The 22,418-nt window shown below is 38.8% G+C and overlaps 1 protein-coding gene across 13 annotated transcripts in view; it reads left to right on the top strand.

Annotated features, from left to right (window-relative positions):
* LOC126872127 (TLD domain-containing protein 2) overlaps window positions 1-22,418 on the top strand; it is a 302,759-nt gene that overhangs the window by 149,351 nt on the left and 130,990 nt on the right. For 3 of the 13 annotated variants that reach the window (XM_050631716.1, XM_050631711.1, XM_050631714.1), the window contains exon 1: window positions 10,049-12,184. The exons of 6 other annotated variants lie outside the window; for them this stretch is intronic. In XM_050631716.1, the coding sequence (XP_050487673.1) occupies window positions 11,598-12,184 (587 nt within the window). In that variant the 5' untranslated portion in view covers window positions 10,049-11,597. Of the gene's footprint in view, window positions 1-10,047; window positions 12,185-22,418 lie in introns of those variants that run through there. 4 more of the 13 variants (XM_050631715.1, XM_050631710.1, XM_050631713.1 and 1 more) reach the window with 2 other exon arrangements.

Genomic DNA, 22,418 nt, shown 5'->3' with positions numbered 1-22,418 from the left:
GCACGAAGAAAGAATACCTCAGTGATTGAAAACGTTTCAATTTCTAAAAATAAGAACACTGTTGGTCCGTAACAGCAGTCACGGTGTTGAACTAAAATCACACGGATCTTTTTATACACCTGACAGAATGATTGATATGATCTTTATTACAAGCTTACTGTAATGGTACGCGTCGTAAATCTGAGTTTCGAAATGAACGTCCATCAGGTTTCGAAGCGTCTGCAACAATTACCAGCGCTAGATAATACTTTGTGTCCAGTCGAGTTCCTACGTGGACTGGTTGATTCTGGAAGTAGGATAGCCGTCAACGTCATTTTTATGGTCGCAAGTTTTCCCATTGCCGGTTACTCGGTAAATTTACCGTAACATTGCCACGTCGATCCTCGTCGCTCGGCCCAAGCCGCTAGAATTTCGAATAAACAGCGAAATTTCTAGATAGCTACTCTCTGAACAGTTTCTAGTCGACGTTTACTGCCAGAAACGAGAATGTCGTTCGTGTAGAAACGGTGCTTAATGACCCTTGGTAAACCTTCGTTCTCGGTTTTATGTCCACGCCAGGAAAGGAGCTTGCTTAAGCCTGTCCCACGCTTGATTAAATCGAATCTAATTCCTTAGAAAGTTGCAGAGGCACGTGTCTATGGACGAGAAAATTCTCAACACCAAAATGTTCCAAATTCGTCTATTTATCAGCTGTAAATTCGAAATCTTTTACGAAAAAGCCTCCTGAGCTCCAAGCACCTTAAGCTCTTTTCACGCGTGAAGAATTCAAATGATTAGAATGACTTGTTGTCAGCCAGAGTACAAGAGCCAGTCGCAAGTCACAGATTTGTATTCAACGTCTAAACAAACAGATCTTATCTTCGTACGTTTGTTTATCATAAGAAGGAGGCATAAGTAATTGAAAATTCCAAGAAGAATTTTCAAACCTAATATTTGTAACTGCCATTCTTCTGTACGTCTTCATTCATCGAGTTGATCGATTTGGCTTCTAAGATGGAAATTGATCGATAACTTTCGTTAAAAATAATAAATACGCGTCCATCGAACGAATCACCATCCATTGTATTCCCAACTAACGAAAGTTAAAAGGAAAAGTGAAAAACAACGTACGCGATCGACCGAACTCCGTGTTTCATCGGAATAAAGCAGTTCTTCGTCGATTTTCCTAAACTAGGCTCATCCAGGAGCAAAATATGTAGCGTGAACGTGAATGGAGTATTATATCGTCGCGTAAAAAGATATCCTGACAGGGAGAAATTTAATTTTTCACAACGTCGAGCGAGGATGTGCGGTTGGTCACGTAGAACATCTGTTCGAATTCATCTCGTAACAGCCTTGCCGAGCCAGCTTATCTTTCGCACGACGACCACCGCTTCGAAATTCTTTTTTCATGGCTTATCGCGATGAATTTACGCGCTAGGCGTTCGCCTCTTTCCGCGAAGCCTCGCAAACGTCACGTGACGGAAAACCAGTTAAGCTTCTATTCACGTTAGCCGTAAATAAAGATTAAACTATCGATTGGTTTGGACGACGATCCACGAAACGATTGGCCAACGCGTGCTCTTTGATTAATGCCTTTTCTGTGCTCGACGTGGGTCATCGTCGGGTCATTACAATCAACGTAGTTTAACTTCAATTCGACAAATAAGGTTATTTTCTGTTGTACGTGTTATATATCGTGTGTATGGCCAAACGGATGCAGAAGAGGACCACGGAATCGGAAACTCAATGAAAATACTGTTTTTCTTTCATTAATTCCATTGATGTGTTTTCTGCTTTTAATTGCTTCAGTGTCTTTTCATTTCTAGCGTCTTTCGGCGCTTTTTAGTAATTCCAATTTCATATCCTGTTCGAACAAGTACTTTTCCGTGGATATGAAAGCGAAGCGTTCACGCCTCTTTCGCGGTAGCAAAATGAACAATTTTCAAGCGAACTTGAAATCGAGCCGACTGAAGCAACGAAATTAAGAAGTTCGATCATTTTACTGTTTTCAATGAATTTGTTTTCAATGAATTACTTTGAATGACATACGTCTCTTTATTATTATTCCTACTACATCGTACAACTATTCGTTTGTTAGCAAAGTCAATAGTCGATAGTTTGAAGCTTCTTCGAAATAATAATAAGAAGTTGAAAGAGAGAGAAATTGTAGAACGCAATTTCACTTAAGTCATCAACCGACCCAGTTTCCTTATAGCCGGTTAATTAAAGAAAAATAACGATTGTACTTAATTCGTCGTCACTGCAGCTTCTTTCGAATAAATTTTCCTCGGTTACTCTACCCACCTTCAAAAAGCTATATTTCTTTGAACCATAGCTTTTTTCGGACGAAACGTTTCTTTCATCTCTGGCATTTATCGTGGGCTATCCGATGTTGTGGAACGTGTGAACAAAAATTCTCGTGACGAAAAAAAGAGATGTAAGAATTCGTCGAAATGCGAAACATACGAACTTTTGATTTCAAGAAACGTTTTATGCACGATTTTTATTGTTTCTCGCAATCAGCGTGTTACTTTCGAGCCTGAATCGACACGGTATATTCGTGTTGGTTGATTTTTCAAATTTCAATAGACGGATGAAAGGAAGTCTGGTTTCGATTGTGGCCATTCTGATGTTTTCACAAAGTTTTCTACGTAACGTCCGGAATAATAGACAATGGATTACTGTTGTTTGCTGATACTAAGTATAGCAAGTTTGTAAATGAGGTTCAACGTGAATTGTAGACTTTAATAATAGATTTTAATGATGAAAGAATTGTTAATGGTATGTCTGCTAGATCGTACGATTTTATTCGTCAATTTCCTAAAGTTCTTTGCTTTAGTCATTTGGAATAGCTCATCTTACTAATTTTGCATAATTCACTTTAAATAACTGAGCATTTTCGAAGATCATTTGCTGTTAGGCTCGTACCACTGCGAGAAAAATGTGCTGATTAAAATTTGATACGATAAATGTATACTAAGTTAATATGTAACTTTGAAATAAATTCATATTAATAATATCTTACATTTTTCTCTATCGTTAATAGAATAAATTATTTCAACTATTGCAAGAAAACGCTGTTGAAAATTAATTAAAAATTAATCTAGCTAATAAATAGCTAGAATTCTCTACTAATAATGTAATATATTTCACTCTGTTACTGTAAAGTGACTCCGTGCACCGAGTCGAAAAATCGTCTTGACCTGAATTTGCTCCTATTATTTTTAATAATCAGAGAAAATTTCATCAAATACGATAATGCGGTTTTAACATTTCTTTTGATCACAGCAAGCTTGAAAACAGAACCTTCGTTATGATATCAACTGAGACAACCATAATTCGTTTACGTCAACCTAATATCAATATCACACTACTAAGATAACCTCTTGTCCCCAGATCATCTGATCGCTTTGATTCTCGTGAAATCTCCTCCCGAAAAACCTCGTGTATCGTATAAATCGTGTCTTACAGAAACAATCAGAAGCCAGATTGGGCAAACGTTCGTGCGACTAGTCGTTTTTGTTCGCGTCTTGGTACGCGCCGAGACGCGAGTGAAAGTTGCGTACCAAGGGTCCGCTCGATTTCTGCTTTTCAGCCTAACAATTATCTCGGCTCGACTTTTCTTCGTCCAAGAAAATTTCATTTATTTATATATATAGGTACGTTTGCGTAACAAAATTCTCGACGTCCTTCAGTGTCGATCAAACGTGAGTCCCTTCCAGTGATTCCAGCGATGGGATTAAGTTCGACGTGTACTCACAAATTCAGATCAAAGGCAGCATTGAAGGTTCGCTCGATTAGGCCTGAATATTACTCGCAACATTATAATGACTCGTACGATAATGTTGCAAAGCATTTAATCTCTATAGCTGGTTCAATCCAGAACGAGTATTTGCAACTTTCAAAAATATATACTGTCTGAATTAAATCTCTGTTAAAATCTGCATTATAACTACACTCCATTTTCGTTTATATTATATTATATTATGTTATATTATATTATATTATATTATATTATATTATATTATATTATATTATATTATATTATATTATATTATATTATATTATATTATATTATATTATATTATATTATATTATATTATATTATATTATATTATATTATATTATATTATATTATATTATATTATATTATATTATATTATATTATATTATATTATATTATATTATATTATATTATATTATATTATATTATATTATATTATATTATATTATATCATATTATATATAGAATGTATAATACAAAATATACGCTAAATATCACGTGGTATAAATTGGATGTCTCCCACTAATTTTATTTTCTAGTTGTTTTATTATAAATCCATAATTTTCGTTCACATCGTATGCACCTCATAATGTAAAACACTAAACGAATTAAAATTTTCTCGAGATTTTCAGTAAATGTAACAAGTATGTGTCCTAATACTTTGTACTTAGTACTTAGTACTTAGCATCTAGTACTAATACTTAATACTCAAACCGTAAGTACTTGGATGCTTCGTAGTGAGCATCGATTACTGGATTATTACAACAGATAATCGACAAATCTAAACCTTTTTGTGATCTCTGCGAAATATGGACCTGCACTAGACATCCGGTATTCTCCTAAATCTTACCGATATAATCATGATGGTTCTGCGTCATTATAGCGCTAGCAAAATTCCAAAATGTTCCAAATATAACACACGTAATACGTTTATAAAAGTTCTCTACAAATGGTGGCATATTTCCGTGAGTTATAGTATGCTTGAATCCCAACACTCGTCACGCAGGGTCATTCGGGTAACCGGTAATTTTCATGATCGCTAAGAGATGGTTTTCAGCTGGAAATTGGCCGCAGTTAAATCGAGGATAGTCGAATTTTGATTCGTGTTCTTTCCTCCCCCCCCCCCCTCTCTCTCTCTCTCTCGCGGTTATATACGTTCAGCTCTTGCGAAACGCAATTCTCTCGTTGATTTTTATTTTCACGTCGATGCACCGAGAACAGTGTTTTAGTTATTTCTCCGAGCATTATCGTGCACAGGCAATTTGCTGTGCGATTGTACGGTCGATATCGCGTGTCGTTCCCGATAGAACAACTCGATGTAACTAGTGGTAATCGCGGAATCGCGCGATTCGCCTGCATAATCGTTTATCCTAAACGCGTTAGTATCAGACCGGATCGTAAAGTCTACTGAACGAGCGTTTAGGACCTAATTAAACGACTATCGATGTTTATGTTTTTTATGGGAAATTTAAATGTCGATTGAAAAAACAAATGTAAAAAGACATCGTAATATGCTCATACCAGTTGCGTTAACCGCGATTGCAAACATGCTAATTTACTTGACCATCGATTAGACCTCTTTTGCGAGTCGCGTGCTGTCAAGAAAAATATTAGAAATGCAGTAGGTAAGTAATTCATCGATGCTTCCGCGTCATTTATGACGTGTTGCCATTACCATTCATGTTACTGTATATCTTTTTCCTTTGTATCAAAGTGTGTCATCCGTACAAGGATGACAAATAATAGTAATAATAATAATTTTACGAAATACATTGAACGCACAAAAATACATTGAATAAGCACAATGCACATATTATACCAAAGAATAGATAATCTGTTACCAATATGCGAGCAACTTTTCATCCTAAAGTTCACACTGATCAATTTTAAACTCTCTTTTTACCGCCACTGCGCCTGTATTTATCCTGTGCTCTGCGCTTGAAAATACAAACGAAGACAGAACGAATTTTTGTTACAACCCAATTTTTTGTCTGAAGTACAAATTCGTGAGAAATTTGCATCGCTTGTCCAATCGTAGTTAGCTGTAATCGTATATTGAGTCAGCTACTAATCTTATTAGTAATTCGAGCGAGAAAACTTAATGCTAAATGAAACGAAGCAAATGCAGAGGCACGAAACGAGATTATTTGCACATCGATCCGGCCTTTCGACGATTCTACGCGGCGTCGACGTGGAAGAAACTCGCATGGAATCGAATCAAAGCTGTTTGCCCGCCGACACGCGTGCCTCGAATCTCGTTCTTCGATCACGAAACAGCGGCCAAACTATTCGATTCGTAGTGACGAAAATCGTGCCTCTGCTTGCACCGCCGTTGCCCGCTTTGTTCTTGCCGTTGTGGCTCTCCGCGAAACAAGAAACGCCGCAGGAAAGTGGTACGAAGAAAAAGGGGAACCGTTTGAGGTAACGGAGATAGACTTGTTCGCGATTGCAGTAGTCGAGTCATAAACCTGTCCTCGGCTACGTGAGGTCGGTGATAAGCAGTTGACTGATAAGGTCGTTAGTAGAGACGCTCGTCTTTTCCTCGATGCATAAAACCACCGTTCCTTTGAAATTGCTCTGTGCCAAGCGAGAACATTTTTCTGTTCTCTTTCTTCGCTTTGTTCGAGAATAATTTTGCTCGAAGATCATCGTTATCGTGAATTGTTGAATATCGATGGTTTGCTATTTTTCTTGATATTGTGATTATTACGCTATAGCGGATTCGTAAGCGATCTTCCACGTTTTGGAGAATTTTCCTTTGTTGATATTTGCCAATGGGCATATTTTGCGTTTTGTCACGGAATATTGGTATTCTATTGGTGGTATTAGCAGGCTGCGAACTTTTGTGCATTTGTGCGAAATTTGACGATACAAGAAATGTACAGAATGCATATAGTACGCAAAAATGTATAAAACAGGCAATATTGTAACTCGTTTTAATTCCACTTCTTTTGATTGTGCTCGCGGAAATTTTGCACGCAAATCCGTGGCGTAGTTATCGTCGTTATTATTTGAAATTATATGTTGTTCATGCTGGCTCGATTAATTGATGAATTAGCGAATTTAGCGACGTTATCGTTTTGATTTAAGTCAGTCCGATCGAAGAGTTCATCGATTTTCTAGATCTTTGTAAGACAGCGTTGTTGAAGAATATTTCACGTGCGTTGTGTCAATTATTCGTTCACCATTTTCGCTTATATCGGAACGCGTCTGACTTTATAGAAGAAGATTTTGTGTAAAATCTTGCGATTGCTCTTTCGAACGCAGACTCGCGGGATTAACGAGAGACGGACGTGCAAACCGGTGGAAACAATTGGTCAATTCGTACGCGACTAATTAGAGAATTGCAACAATGAAAATACTGGCTGGCTCTTAATTCGATTCACCCAATTAACTCTCTCTCTTTCTCTGTCCCTCTACGGACGACCATAATCTCACTCGGTCAGCCGAGTTTCTCGAAGCGATCTCTAAACACTAAACAGGAAAACAAACACGTTTATATATGTATATAACATTAGAATTATGCACGACTAAAACATAACATTAGCAACAAAGAAATCAAAGCAAAAATGACATATGAAGAATTACACAATGTAAGAAGAAAAATTCTAATCGCTGAAATTGCACAGTAAATGTATATTTTCACCAATGATTGTGAATTCTTCGTTTTAATTTGAAATTTTTGCCATGATTGGATTAATTTTAAATATTCACGAAAACATAGCAAGACACCTGATGGTGTATGTTCGATCCGTATAAGGTGAATTTACACAAATGGTACAGCTGTAGCTTTCGATTGTGGCGCAGTTTAAAGTTCGACTCATCCGGTCGTTCCCAGCAATTGGGTCAAAGTTGTATCGCCACGAAAAAGTGTCTCGCGACACGATCCTAAATCATACGAACGAAATATATCGCGGTTGGCATAATCGAATTTGGCTTGGACGTGTTGTAGAAGTTGAAATTTCGGGACAAAAAAGGGGCTACAATTAGACCGCTGATGTTTACGATTTTGCGGGGAATTTAAATTACATGAAACTACACAGGATGCGTAGAACATTCGAAATATCTAAAATGAGATATTTTTTATAATGTTCATGAATAATATTATAAATTAAAAGCTAGAACAAATTTTTACTTAGATTTCGTTTCATGAAGATACGAATCGATAATACTGACTACGGTAGCTATTATTTCTCATTTTTTAAATAAATTCTCGATAATCGAAGCTCTTCCTCATAGCCCAATTTTTATTGGATTGAAAAATTTCCTGCTTCGCTTCTATTATCGATTACTATTTCTTCGAATCGCAATATACGAAAGATGAAAATTTCGCTACGAACTTGTGAGCGATTCGAATTATTATAGAACTCGTTAAAACATAAACGAGGCTACATTGGAAACTTCCCGACATACAAACCAGTTAATTGCACGCAGTTTCGAGTGCACAGACTCCATAACGCTCCACAACAAAATTAATCTGTGCGCCGGCAACAGCGGTTAGGTAACCGAGGCTCGTCGATTCAGACGTGACGAATAGTTAGACATGGATTATGAAATGAGTTACGATTGCTAGATCATTTGAAAGCTGTTTTGCCGTGATAATTTTCTATGTTTTCGTCTGAGAAGAATCAGACTATTTCTTACTGTATGCATCTTGCCTATGAAAAGCAGTTAATCAAAGAGAGAAAGAGAGAAATAGAGAAAAAGAAGGAAAAACTCGAGAAGGTGTTTGTCATCGTTATCAATGAGAATCTTTATCGCAATTCGAGATACGCGACGTACGAATATGCTTCTCAGAAATTTATTTCGCCAAAGATTGGATTATTCTCTCCCGTACACGCGTGAAGATTTTCACGTTTACAACGGCTCATGATTAGACGAGACAGAGTGATTTTCTTCGACGAAGAATACTCTCCATTTTTGTTTCTTAATAGTCTGAATAAAGATATCTTTCGATAAAATTTTTAACAAATATGAAGATATTTATAAGAATAAATTTATAAGAAATATAGCATGTTAGAAATGTTGATGCAAAGCGAAGAATAATTTAGTTAGGATAATTTCTGGAGCTGGAAATTCGATGCATTAGTATCTTGACATTTTTCTGAAATTGAACTTATTTACGATTATTTATTGCTTTTTACTACGACCATACTAGTTCCCATCGTCGTTTAGTTACATGCGATAATTATCCGTGTTTGTGTATACTGTGTGTTCTTTAAGTATACTGAATCGAGGCACGTTGTTACTTATTTACTTAAGACTTATCGCATTGTTGATTCGTTTACACGGGCTTCTCGATAATATATTACTCGATGAACAATTAAACGTTTGTTTAAACAATTAATAAAACGATTGAAAACTACGAATCGTATGAATATAAGACAGAAATGAGCGAGAAACACATACATATTATATATGTGTATGTATATATTCATGAACACATTATATTACATTGATTCCAAGTTGTTCAACGTATTTTCAATCGCGATTTTCTTTACTAGTAAGCTGCAAGTAAGACATTATTGTAGTCGTCAACGTGTTTCACGAATGTTCATCTCGATCTGAAAAATCAATCTACGATCCACATTTTTCACTCTGACGTAAGAAAGAAGATGAAAATTTCGAATTCTTCCTGAATACTTCCTATTTAAAAAAAAAAAAAAAAAGAACGTGATGGGAACATTTACAAATAACGAAACAACTTCGTTCAAATGAAATCTGCGATTTATTTTTTTCACCCCGAGCGCAAACAAAAAAAAAGAAATATTTTCGAACGTATTAGATTCTTAGAAAAGAAAACATACAAAGAAGTTCGATTGATTTTTCAATCAATCGATCATATCAACACATATTGATCAGTTACAAGTTTAAAAGACACTAAAATTCGCTCTCAAATCATCGTCGTAATAATATTACTACGACAAATTACGAATTGCTCGTTTGCTCACGCTGATAGTTGCAATGTGAAACACATGCCCCGGTTCCAGCGTTTCCCATTTACGGACCTTAAAGTCCTCCATCTTGCGAGTACGCGTTTCGTACGATCGCCGCCTTCCTTCAATCCCGCAATTATTTCGGACGCGTGTAAGACGGTATCGAGAGAATTAAGGAAGAAAAAAAAAAAGATTGTTTGTAAACGATTAACGAAGAGCGTAAAGTCGTGTGTCTTCGATGCGTGTTTCTTCTTGTTGGGTACTCGGGCACGGGAGGTGGGGGATGCGCCCGAAGAGACAGTCTCGGCCGAGTGCCTCGACGTGTATAAATACAAGCAGTCGGCTTCGTTCTCGCTTAGTCGCTGCGATACTCGATTCTCGTGACGGCCTGTCGATTCGGCGTGTGTGTACCACTGTCAACTGTGTAGCCCGATATCTCGGTTTATCGAAAACCGGCTATCGTCGTGGAGTGTAAGCAGATCAGGTGCGCACATGCGCGCAAAATCGAAACGCATTACAATAAAGTTGCGAAGAAAGAAACACGAGAAAAAAAGAGGAGGCGAGAGAAAGTCGCCTGTTTTTCCGCCGGTTGTGCGTCTCTCCCTCTCTTCTTAACACGAGACGCCGTGTATCCTGTTATATCGTCGTCGAATTTTGTTTTATCAAAGCAACGTATTAATTTGCTGAAGATCGCGCGTGTCACGTGTGTTCTCTCCCTCTCTCGTAGTAAACGAATCTCGATTTTGGCCCGTGTGTGTATACGTGTCGGCATCGCGACAACGTCACGTCGGTGTTACGACGACAAGAAAGGACGAGTGTGCGGATTGTGGCCGACATCGGCGGTCTCAGCGGGCCAGCCTCGATTCCCCGTCGTTACCACCGTATCGAACGACGAAAAGGAACACCGCTTTGGCTGAACACTATCAACAAGTCGAGTCGTTCATCCGAAAGCGTTCCACCGGCCAAAGAAGAAGACGCTAGCAACAGCGAAGCTTGGTCGTAGTTCCTGCATTGAAATCGTGGAAACGATTCGAAGCCGCTAGGAAATTGACTTCGCAGCAAACCAGACTCGTCTCTTCGTTCTTGTTCTCTCGTTCAACCAGACAGATTCACTTTGTTCACTGCGAGGAACCGTTATCGAATTCGTTCCGAGTTGCTCCAAATACAATCTCTCGGTTGTAAGTTATTACAACACGAGTCACACACCGCGCCACCTTTGACGGCTCGAGGACGAGGCAAAGGTTGATTCGGTTGACGTTCCGAAACGTAGAAACGCGGCGAACGAGTTTCCAACCAGAGCTCTCTTCTCGACTTACCAGAAAATAGAGAAACAAATGCGTGCGAGCAAAAGACGCGCGCGAGGTGGAAGGTAGTCGGTCGACCACCGTTGGCTGGTTCCGCGCTCACGATTCTCTTGGGTCAACGATCTGTTGGTGGATCTCGCGCTTGAGCTGTTCCCGGTTTGTATACACGTATCTGTGGACAGGTCCGGTCGATACGATATATACATATATATATATATATATAGGTTCGTGGTTCGGTCGCGTTCGTTGGATACGCGCGTATTCGTGCCGATAGCACGTTTCACGAGGAGTGAAAAGGCGGTCACTCGGTACGCCGTCGTGGCTGCTTTCACCGGCGACGGAATAATGCCGATCGCGCCTTAACGGTACGCGACTCATGCCTTCCGTATTTCCCTTGCGAACCACCGGAAAAATGATAGCGGATCTCGGGTGATTAAGTGTGCAGTGCGTCGCGACAGTTTCCTGATGGTTTTTCCTCGTCTTCGTCGTCTAGTATAGTGGTCGCGGGTGTTTCGGTGTTGTTGATTTAGTATATCGGCAATACAGTGGAAACGTGGATACGCGTTTCGAAGATCTCGATCGATACGTAGCATGGAAAGCAAGATGTACATCAGCAACGAGCCGCAGAACAACGGCCACTCGGCCGCCAAATACGCGTCGACCAATTCGATTCCTTCGATAGTGGAGAAAGAATCGTCATTCGCGAAACTTATCGGCGCTGTTGGCAGAAGAGACTCGAACGCTATTTTACGCGATAATAAAGGCAGACGGCACAGCGTGCTGGAGGATCTGAAGGCGCGAAGGGACAGTCTGTTTCATAGAGCGAGACGCGGTAGCGTTGTCGAGGAGAAGGAAAATACGAAACAAGTGCAGAAGGAGAAAAGACGCGCCAGCGAGTGTGGCAGACGGTGCTCGGTTTTCTACGTGTCGCAGGATCTGCTCGAGGAGAACCAAGAACTACTGGAGAACGAGAGAAGAATACAAGCGGACATCGAGGGCAAAAAGGCTCGCAGAAAGTCGTGGCATATCCTCGCCAGGCCGCCGAAACTCGATCGCAAAAGGAGGAAAGGGATTGCTGGCGTCCCGACACAGGTCGCAAGCACCGATGGACTTTACACGCAAGCCAGACAGAAGAGGCCTTCCTGGTGGAACATATTCGTGCCTGACTCCGTCGCCAGGTATTTACCAGTTCGCGTTCCGTTGCTATTCTATTTTGCGTCTTTTAAAGATCGATGCTTCTTGTGAAATTTTTGGACATCGATAACGGCACGCCATCGTTGTTCTTTAGCTTTCTCTCTGTTATTGGATCGCGTCGTTTTATCTTTTCGTAAGGCGCGGTATTTAAAAGTTGCCTCTCCAAGTAAATCGCTTTTACTTAAACGAAATTGCTCGGTCGAGTTGCAACGTGGATAAAAACATAGACATAAAGTAAAACCGACTCTCGTCAAACGTTGTACGGTTGGCCGGCTGAAGTTTCGTAGTGTTCGCATCGATAATTTCGAGCGGGACCGGTTTTCGCGGGGGTATCGTTCCCCGCTCGTCACACGCAATGCTTTTATTCCCATGGAAACCAGATGAATAAATTGCCACGTGAACGTTCTCTATCGCATAACATCGTTCGTTTTCTACACCAGGAACGACGCTTCTACAAATTCGTTGCTCGTGAGATATTCGCGGAAGCTGATCTCCGTAATCTCAACAATCGGCTATTTATTAGGATGAGAAAGTATGGCGATTTGAAAATTGAATTTTGATTCTTCTCTTCTCGACACGCATAAACGATATTTCGTTAGAAACGCGGGAAAGTCAAAAGATCGATACACAATCCTGTAAAGGAAGAACGATACTTTCCTCGCTGAACAAACATGAACAGTCAATAATATTAATTTTGACATGAATTTACTGTAGAATTTATCTTCCTTAGTCGTATCGTACGCTTCTGTCGTATCATCTGCCATATCGAGGAAAAGTCACAGTTTTCAGATTATTATCATGGACGTTACGGGGCCGAGGAAAGACGTTTAGCAATCACGATTTTGTTATCGTTTATTCGTGTTATATCACCGTCAGTACGCACTGTTACAGTAGCGAGTATAGTGAATGTGATTTGCGAGAAAAATCGCGAGACAGGTGCACCGTGTAAATATTTAGCGAAGTCGACGCGAAGTTAAAACCATAATCCGGGCCCCGGTGATCATGTCACTTGTCAGACAGTCGCATTACCGCCCGCGATAACGACCTCGTTCATACAACGCTTTTACCAACCGAATTCTAGCATGATCTGTTTGTATTACGTAGCCTGGGTGGAAAGTGCCTCGTGATAAAAACATTTGCACGCGTTTCTCTAGAACCGTTAATATTTCTGCATCGAAAGCTGACGTCATCCGGTCTTGCGAATAAATCGGTTACACGTATCGTATCCGCGATACAGATCCTGTAAGTAGGTACATAGACGTTCATTCTTTCATCATTCGTAGATTCGAAATTTTGTAAATTAACCACGCGAATGGTATACGTACGTATATCTCACGGTATACTCGGTTTACGTAAATTTTTACGTACGTTCCGAATTAAATAATATTATGTCGAAACGTCGGCGTATTTGTAACATGCATAAGACGTTCATTTTATCCGATTTTAATGGGAATTTTTCGTACAGTAGTAGAAAGATACACGTATCTTGCTTTATAAAAATAAATCGAACCGCAAATATGTGTTTAACTTCTCTTTCAGCGATCTTGTTTTTCACACTTGCGAGTGCAGCGTCCTTGAGAGGGGAATTGTAATAATTACGTTTCCAACCATTTCGCAATCCCAAACACGATGTATCATCGATAGCATTGAACTATCGCTAAGTTTCCAGTAGAACAATCAGGTGCACGATCACAATGGAATTTTGTAAAATAAGTTGCTTCTTAAACGTTTAGTTCGTTTAATAATATGGGAAGTTCGGAACGGAGGAATACGGAAAACCGGGAACAAAATGTCGATTTACAGCTTTGTATGTATCGGTGTCCAATCTCGCGGGTTTCCTAAGACGGGAAATTTTTCTGAAGTTTCCCCGTGCGTTCGCCGGTAATCCCACGATTTCTCCGCGCATCTATAAACGCGGAAATCAAACATCGTGATTCAATGTGCGTTTATCGTAGGAGTCGTCTTAATCATACGCAATCGGTCGTCTGTACTTGACGAAAAGCGTCGAGAAACGTGGATCGAGTTGTCAATAGCGCGTCATTGTCTTTCGATATCGATCTCTTGCTTTTCCTTTATCCGTGATTGCGTACAATTATCTCGAAATTTATTTTCTTTATCTGTGAAAACAGCATTACAGAACACTCGAACGTTCGTCAAATATGTTTTTTTTCTTTTTCTGTTTAACTTCTGACAGACGAAAACAACGTATGGAACGACAAGTATTATCGATTTGTTGTTGATCTTTTAATCTCGTCGTCGATACTTGTTGTTGTTAATTATTCGCTGCTTCCTGGGTGTCGGCTGTCGACATCAAATCCAGTCGTGTCAAACTAACGATTACGGATATCATTCGACACTGATGTTTTGATCGCTTAATTGCCGTAACAAAAAACGTAACCTTCGCCGCGTGATTACTCAGTCTTTTTATTGCTAACTAAACACTAATTTTATTGCCGTTCCGAGCATCGGCATAATTATCCCCAACAGTTTGTTAATTAAACATACCTCGAGAAAGCATGGTGCAATCGATCTGCCCTAATCGCATTGCCTGGCACCTTTAGCGTAAACTTTTTCAAAGAAATATCCAGAAGCAAGAAACCATTATTTTTGCCATTATTTATTCTCCAATCAATGGAGAAAAAATTGAGAGTGTATCTTCTTATTTCTCGCTTCCTCTAATTACGTCATTGCGTTATTTTTTATTTATTTTACGACTCTCATTAAACGTTACACGACCGGATCGTTGTTTCCTCATACTTCAAGGTTTTGATATGGCGAGATTTTGATTTGACAAGGCAAGAGCTGCGAAATTTCGAATAAGATAGCTGTATGCGCATTAGGTTGATGGTAAAACTATCCCAGAAGGATTTGAACGCACAGCCCTTTGTTTTCTTGGTGCAGCAATTTCTCACGTTCTAAAACGTTCCTCTTACAATTTCCATCCGTAGAATCGTAAGACTTCGCAGCGGTGCCGTGATAAATAAAAATAATGAAAAATTGATCAAGGTAAATTGTAAAAATTTGATATTCAACCGAGCGTAATATCAATATTAAAAGAATCGATTAGGTTGTCCGAAATGTTTCTTTCGTTCTATGAGGAAATAATAGACGCACAACGTTTTTTGTTTTATATTATTTTGTCGAATTGTGTACGATCCATTTTGTTCTGTTGAGATAAACACCGCGACGTTTCGCAAACTTGGTTTCACGTTTGTATGAAGCTGCACTGTTGTAAAAAACACGTGTGCGAAAGAAAGATACTTTCCGGACAACCTAATATAAAGATATGAAAAAATGTATTAATTTCTCAGAAACAAACGGTTGCACAGTGAAATCTTTTTGGTGCTGTTACACCGTCAGCCTAAAGCATCGTACACACGTACAGCTAGTTCACTCGAGATTTCCCAGTTCTTGCCATCTCCTTGTAAGTAGAAAATACGCTGGACGTCGATGTTTCTTGCCGATGACGTGCGTTTTGGCACGTATTTTACGGAATATTAATTACACGTTATATCTATGTTTAAATATGAAAGATCGTATACTAACGTTTATATATAGTATACTAATGATACTACGCTCGAACGCTATAATTTGATTTGGGTGCATAGGGACAGGTCTGATTAGATTCGGAATACGTGTAGTTAAATCCGCTTAAATTTAGTTCGAGTATAGTTATGTACGACTAAGTTGGCTTGTATTCGAGTAGGCTTAAGTGCGATTACCGGATTTATACAGCGTGTTCACATTTTTAATTCCCAATGTCTTTCTCATGAGCGGTAGGTTTCTAAGAAAAGTGGAAGAAAATTGGAAGAGAACAGGGTTTAATGAATTCATCCATTTACAATGTTACATAATGGCAAAGAACAATAACAGGAACACCGTGTATATGAATAAAATTTGCTGTACGTACAATCATTCCCGTAATACCTGTAGTCGAGGTTAATAGGAACTAAAAATCGATTGGACAAGACGAAATTGCATTCTGAACACATTCGACGATAATTCCCTTACTTCGTACGATCACGAGGCGCCAGGAACATTGTTAGACATGGCAATTGAGGGAATTTGCAGTTTTTATTCCGAGAGGGCGTATTGTTTGCGGGAAAAGAAGAAAATGAAAGAAGGGAAGGAAATGTTCGGTTAGCTGACCAGGCTCTGCTGTTTTTTTTCCGCTGACGAGGAAAATTCACCGAGGAAATTAGGTCGATCCCGTAACACATTCGCACTGTTTCCCTCCTTGAAAAATTGGCAGCTCGTTTCGACATCGGTAATCCAACCGTGTCGGCTTTCCCCTGGCTGCATCTTTTCCCCGTTCCATTCGATTGATCCGCAGCCGTTAATTTTTGATAGTTTCGTGCCAGCTGATTCACGGCAGAGCCGCCGGTTTCGACGTTATATCCCACGAGCTCTGTACGCTCCAAATAGAATATCCATCCTTCTCGTTTCTTACTCGGATCCTAAAAACCGTAAGAGGAAAAATTCTTCTCCGCTGAATCAAATTTTACGGACATCTTCTGGAGCCGTTTCTCTTTGTTCGATAAATTGCTACGAATTACCGTCAGCGTATTTGGTTTAAATGGATCGGATTGAACATCTTGAGGAGTACGGAAGATAGGAAAAAATGTTTCAATGGAAAGTTGTAAGACGACAGATACATAAATTGTTACAAATATGATTTTTTAATATCGTGGAATGTAAAATGCGTAAATTGTTGCAAACGTTATTGTTCGAAATTTACATTGGAATTTATTGCTCTTTATGGCTGCTTGCGATAAATAAATTTACCGGGATTAATTATATATTTTTATGAGAACTTCAGTAGTAATAACGTATTCATATAAAAACAAATTCAGACTTCTGATATTTGTTTAACTTCGCGATAAGCACACTTTTCAACTGATGGTTAAGCATATTTAAATTTATCTGTCTGTAGCTCGACATATTTATTTTCAAAGCTATCGTATCGTTCGCGATGTCGCATCTCCTTTAATACTTGCATTTTTAATATCTAGAAAATTTTCTCTAGCATAACGTAATATGTACACACATTTCTCCGTTCTTTGTACATTTGCTTAAAACACAGAGCATAACAACGCAAATATTGTAATACCTACGATGTTTTTCTAGCGTGGGAGAAATTTAAATTTCTCTTTTGATCTTTAAAAAATAAATTTCGTAGAAAGAGGAATTTTCAATGAGACATTTTGCAAACAAACGCTGCTTTCCGTTGCAAAGGATTAGAATAATGAACAAATTGGAAAGTTGGATCGATTTGGTCGCTGGCAAAAAAATGCACGAGGAATTTATCAGGATCACTGGTTGCTCCTGAAAACCGGTCGAACGTCTTAAAATAGCTGCCTGTGTTATTATTCTTTGCTCTTTCTTTTTTCTATCCAAGCCTTTATTTACCGCGTTTGCTAGATACCAAACTACTCTTTCGATGTTTCTCACGGCGATTCGCACGATATTGCGCGAACGTTTCGATTTCGCGTGGAACTCTGCGATGCTGAAATTTTCCTCGAGGACAGACGGAAGTTTTCAAATCCAAAGTAACGAGCTAACATCTTTTCTCCAATTAATTAATCATGGAACGAGACGTTTCATTGCAAAACGTAAAACCTTTTGCAACAAGTAGAAAAATATATTCTGTTTGCAACGCGGAAAGAAGAATAAACAACATAGAAGAATAAACACAAAGAGAAAAAACGATCCTAATTGGTTGAAGCGTGCTTTAACAGAGAAATAAAGAAATGAGAAAGGGGAAAAAGAGTTCGAAAGAGGTTGAAATTGTTTTTTGCTCTTCGATCGTGCTTCCGTACGGAAGAAAAGAAAGAATGGCCGTGGAATACGAGCGAAACAACCGCGCGAGTCGACTTTAAAACGCGTGTTTTCCTCGAACGGCCAGGAACGTGTTCAGGAAAAGTTTCGTTGCCAGTTTCGAAGAATCGCTTCCGGTGTGCCTTATTCCCGACATCCAATAGAGTTTGCGTTGTTGTAACGTGTTTGCTCGTACAACCTACCTTTCAAACTCCTCCATTCTTATCCTCCCTTCTTTCATTCAGAAATTGATTCTGTTATAGAGAAAATAAATTTTCCGCCTTTCTGTTTTACTTTTACTGCTTGCAGGCCAGAGCTTCGTTTATTTCGTAAGATTTGGCGAGGAATGGAGAAAAAACCGCATTAAAGAAATGCTTGGTAATGCCGAGGAAATTAGCGTGGAAAAGATGTTTCTAGTATGAACAAGTTTGATCTGTATCTACTATTATTAATGCGACTGTTTCGCGATTTCAACTTATCTATATTACTTTAGCTTCTGTGTTGATAGTGATTCGCAATAGCAATTATCGGTGTAAAGATACGACGTAACAAAATTATTAGGCGCCTCTTAAGATCGAATTAATCTATGTCCTCGAGTGCTCAATTTTTCTCAAACACCGTGTTATTGTTTCTTTTTTTCTTCTTCTTTATACTTCACGCCGGTTTTATTACAACAGAGTAATCTTTATTGAAACAATTAATGTCGGCCGTATCGTAAGTTGCTCTTAATTGTACGTATTTTAAATGCAAATTACCAACAGCTGAAGACAGTCAAACAATTGCAAACAGTAGCATACCTGAGATCCTCGTTAGCGGTTATAAACGAGGCAATTGAAATTGTCGATGAAAATACGACGAATTAAACGACATACAGTCCGACATTTCGCCTCTGCCAATAAGGTGCTCGCAAATTGCGCAAGCATTCGACAGCCACTCGAAATTGCCACCACGCGCAACATCTGTTCTCGTGCAACTCTTTGTACACCTTTTGCACGCACACGTATAAACATACGTGCGGTGCAAATGTAGCGCGCAACTTATTTGCGTTTCATCTCTATTAACGCGACCTGTTCCACCGTTATTTTTATCGCCGGCATGTACGTTCCTTTATATCATTCTTATTTTCCACTCTGCCCATCGATTGGGAACGACAATCGTAAACACTCATGACGATTGGACGATTAATTAAAAAGGAAGAGGATACGAGCGTAGAAATTATTCTTAGAACGATACTGACTGCAAGACGTAGCGTATTATTAATATTTCACAGTGTTAATAGTGTTAGAATAATGTAGAACGTGAATTTCTCAGAATGGGTATTTGGTACTGAGATTTTTAGGTTTGTAAACAAGCTAACGCGAGCGACAAACTAACGATCCAATAATTATAAATAAAAGTTTGCAATCTGTTTACGACGCATTTGCATATTTCGCGAATATTTTATAAATGATGGCCGTTGGATAAATGTCTCACGATATTTGTTGCTACAGCAGACGTTTAGGAATCCAACATTTTTCTCACAAATGTGTCAATTGGAAGAAAAAGACCAATAAATTGTTCGCTTGTAGAAGACAGTACCAATAACTGAATAACAATAAAAATCAATCGAAACGGGCAAATAAAAATGAATAACCCGAACATGCTGTATATCGTTAGAGGAGATCGTGAACATGTTCGATTGAAAGAAGGCGAAGCAGGAAATCGAATTTGATCGGAGTAGGCTTTATCCAAATAAATTACGGGCCCTGTTCGCGTGGAATTTTATGCCAACTCCCTCGTATTCGCTAAAAATATGTTGTTATGTCAGCCGGTTCGCAATGATACGTTAGCACGTCGAAAAATTTCGAAACGGTAAAAGTCGGCGAACGCATCGAAAGCGAGTGTTAATTAGTCAGATATGGTGTAGCCTTGTATTTGGTATCGGTTGCAACCGAGTTCAGCGCGGAGCATTGTCCGAGGAATTATTAATGCAGTGCTACACACGTTGGCGTGTGATTAGCATCTTAATTAGTAACGCAAAATTTTACATATATATAATTTATGCTTAGAGGTCATTGTGTTAGAAGTTGCTATTGCGAGATGCGATTTTTATACTTGCAGCAAGCTGATTATCTAATTCGAGGCTGATGATCTCAATGGAACTTTGTACACATACAAGCAAAGTAGGTTATATAAGAAATATTGTTTCTCTGTATTAGGAGATTAATTTGTTGCTTCATTATCGGTATTTATTTAACAATTATCTATATTTACTTATTTATTTACCTTATTACTTATATATTTACTTAACGATTTTATCGAAAGATACACGCAACTTGAAGTTTTTACTTTCATAGTAAATACATGAATTAAAATTTCATGGAAATGAAATTAATATCGCAGTTTATTCTTCGCGGCTTCGGTTTTACATATTTACACTTGTCGCGCATGATATCAGACCAACGCAGAAGGTTACGATTAATACACCTAGTATACAGTGTTCAACGAGCGATAAAATCCCAGCGATAAAAATTGAATCATTGTATAAAATTGCTTAGACGATCTCGGCTGTAAATCCATGCTATGCCCATAAATCTTCTCTCGAGAAAGGATTAATTGAAAATCATAATGAACCAGTGGAGAGGGTTGATTCAGCGTCGTTAAACCGAAAATGCACGTACGCGTGACGTCAAAAGTTTAACGAAGGAAAAGAAAAGCGCAATTCCTCGCGTCCCGCCGTGGCCGCTCGTTGAATAACAAAACGCAAACAGCTCTATGTCCCTGTGGTATGCACGACTCATCGTAATAAAAATCGAAGATTCTTCAACGTGAACAAAGACTTTATTGTCTTATCCGGCGATCTGTCGTGGGAAGTTTCCGTTTGAATCTTCTATGCAATCGTGATACACGATGTTGGTTGATAGTAGACAAATGTGTCTAAGTTTTAGGTCAGTCAGATGTACCTTACATTTAGATCATTTACAAAAGTATATTTATTATTCGTATTAACGTAGTTGGTATTTTTTCAACACAAATACCTTCTCTACTTTCCTTTCTTTTCCTTTTTCCAATAGAACTGATAATATTAGATTGTAACAAAGATTCATTCTATCGTTATCTGTATTTGTAAACGGAGAAAAGAAAATGGAACGAATACGCGTTACATTGCAACATTACGAAAACATATATATATATTCTTCGAAATGAATTTTTTATTTGATAAACGTACTCGTATTTCCTTGAGAGTACGAACGTTTGTTTCTACATGAAAAAATCCGTAGGGCAAATTTATAATACATATTACGAGAGTAAATCATCCGTAAGTAGAATAGGAATTCCTGCACAGACTCGATGGACCAGCACGATGCATAAAACGCAAGTTTTCTGCAAAAGAGACGAAGGCAGTCAAGTAGAGTAGTTTATGAACGACAGTTCCCACAAAACGTCCACATAAATATTCATGCACGAACTTGGCTTATTCTCGAGGGCGTGCATGATGCACACATACGTACGTTTCCTAAAAAAAAAAAGTAACCTGCACGCAGGTGCACGTCTCCTCTGGAGGAAGGCACGACTTCGTCCGTGAAGAACACGCCGGCTGGCTACCCTGAGAAAGTGACGTGAATCGCGAAGGGCGTGTATGCACCAGTCTGAGAAAGTGACGTTCACTGGTGCGGATACGCAGACGAGAAAGTAGCGAAGCGTTGTTACGCACGCGGCTCGCGTGTCCAACTCGCTTTACTCTTCGAACACGTTATCACGCATACGCGTATGCGTCCGACTTGGCTCTGCGTTCGCCTTGATATTAGAACGAATAACTGGCCTCGATGTAACGTGTGCATTTTGATCGAGAAGCTTATATGTAACTCAGTCAGACAATTCTTATTTCGATCATCCGTATTTAGAATTAGAATAATTAACGATTAGAGTTCTGTCTAGTTTATGCGTAATTCGATGAGGGACTTTTTCTTTCGATACTCTGTGTTTGGGACAGAGTATCATTTGGATTAGATCGATTATGAGATTATAATTGTTGATAATCGGAATTTTAATTTTGTTGTATTTTTATGTCGCGGAGGTGGAGCTTGAGGGGTGGAAAATAACTTTTGCTAGAAAGGAGATTTTTAGAGACATATATCGAAATTGTTCGTGCATTAGTGCGAGATAATTGTAATTTCTAGTCGCCCGGGAGGCGAAATGTAATTTTCATTAGGACCCTTGGAACGTGAAGAATAATTTTTCCTACGTGGAAAAGAGCGAAAGCGCCATTTTTGAAAGCGTATATTGAAATTCTTGGTATATTGTTATTGCCAGATAATTATAATTATAATCTTCCTTTTTTTTCCGCAATGTTTCAACAGCGAAATATAATTTTCATTTTCGTTGTATCGTAGTTCGACGATCAGGTAGCATAAAAATGAA

This window comes from Bombus huntii, chromosome 12 (genome assembly GCF_024542735.1).
Source record: "Bombus huntii isolate Logan2020A chromosome 12, iyBomHunt1.1, whole genome shotgun sequence".
NCBI lineage: Eukaryota > Metazoa > Arthropoda > Insecta > Hymenoptera > Apidae > Bombus > Bombus huntii.
Note: the sequence above shows the minus strand (reverse complement) of the source record. Positions and strands in the feature narration are given on the sequence as shown.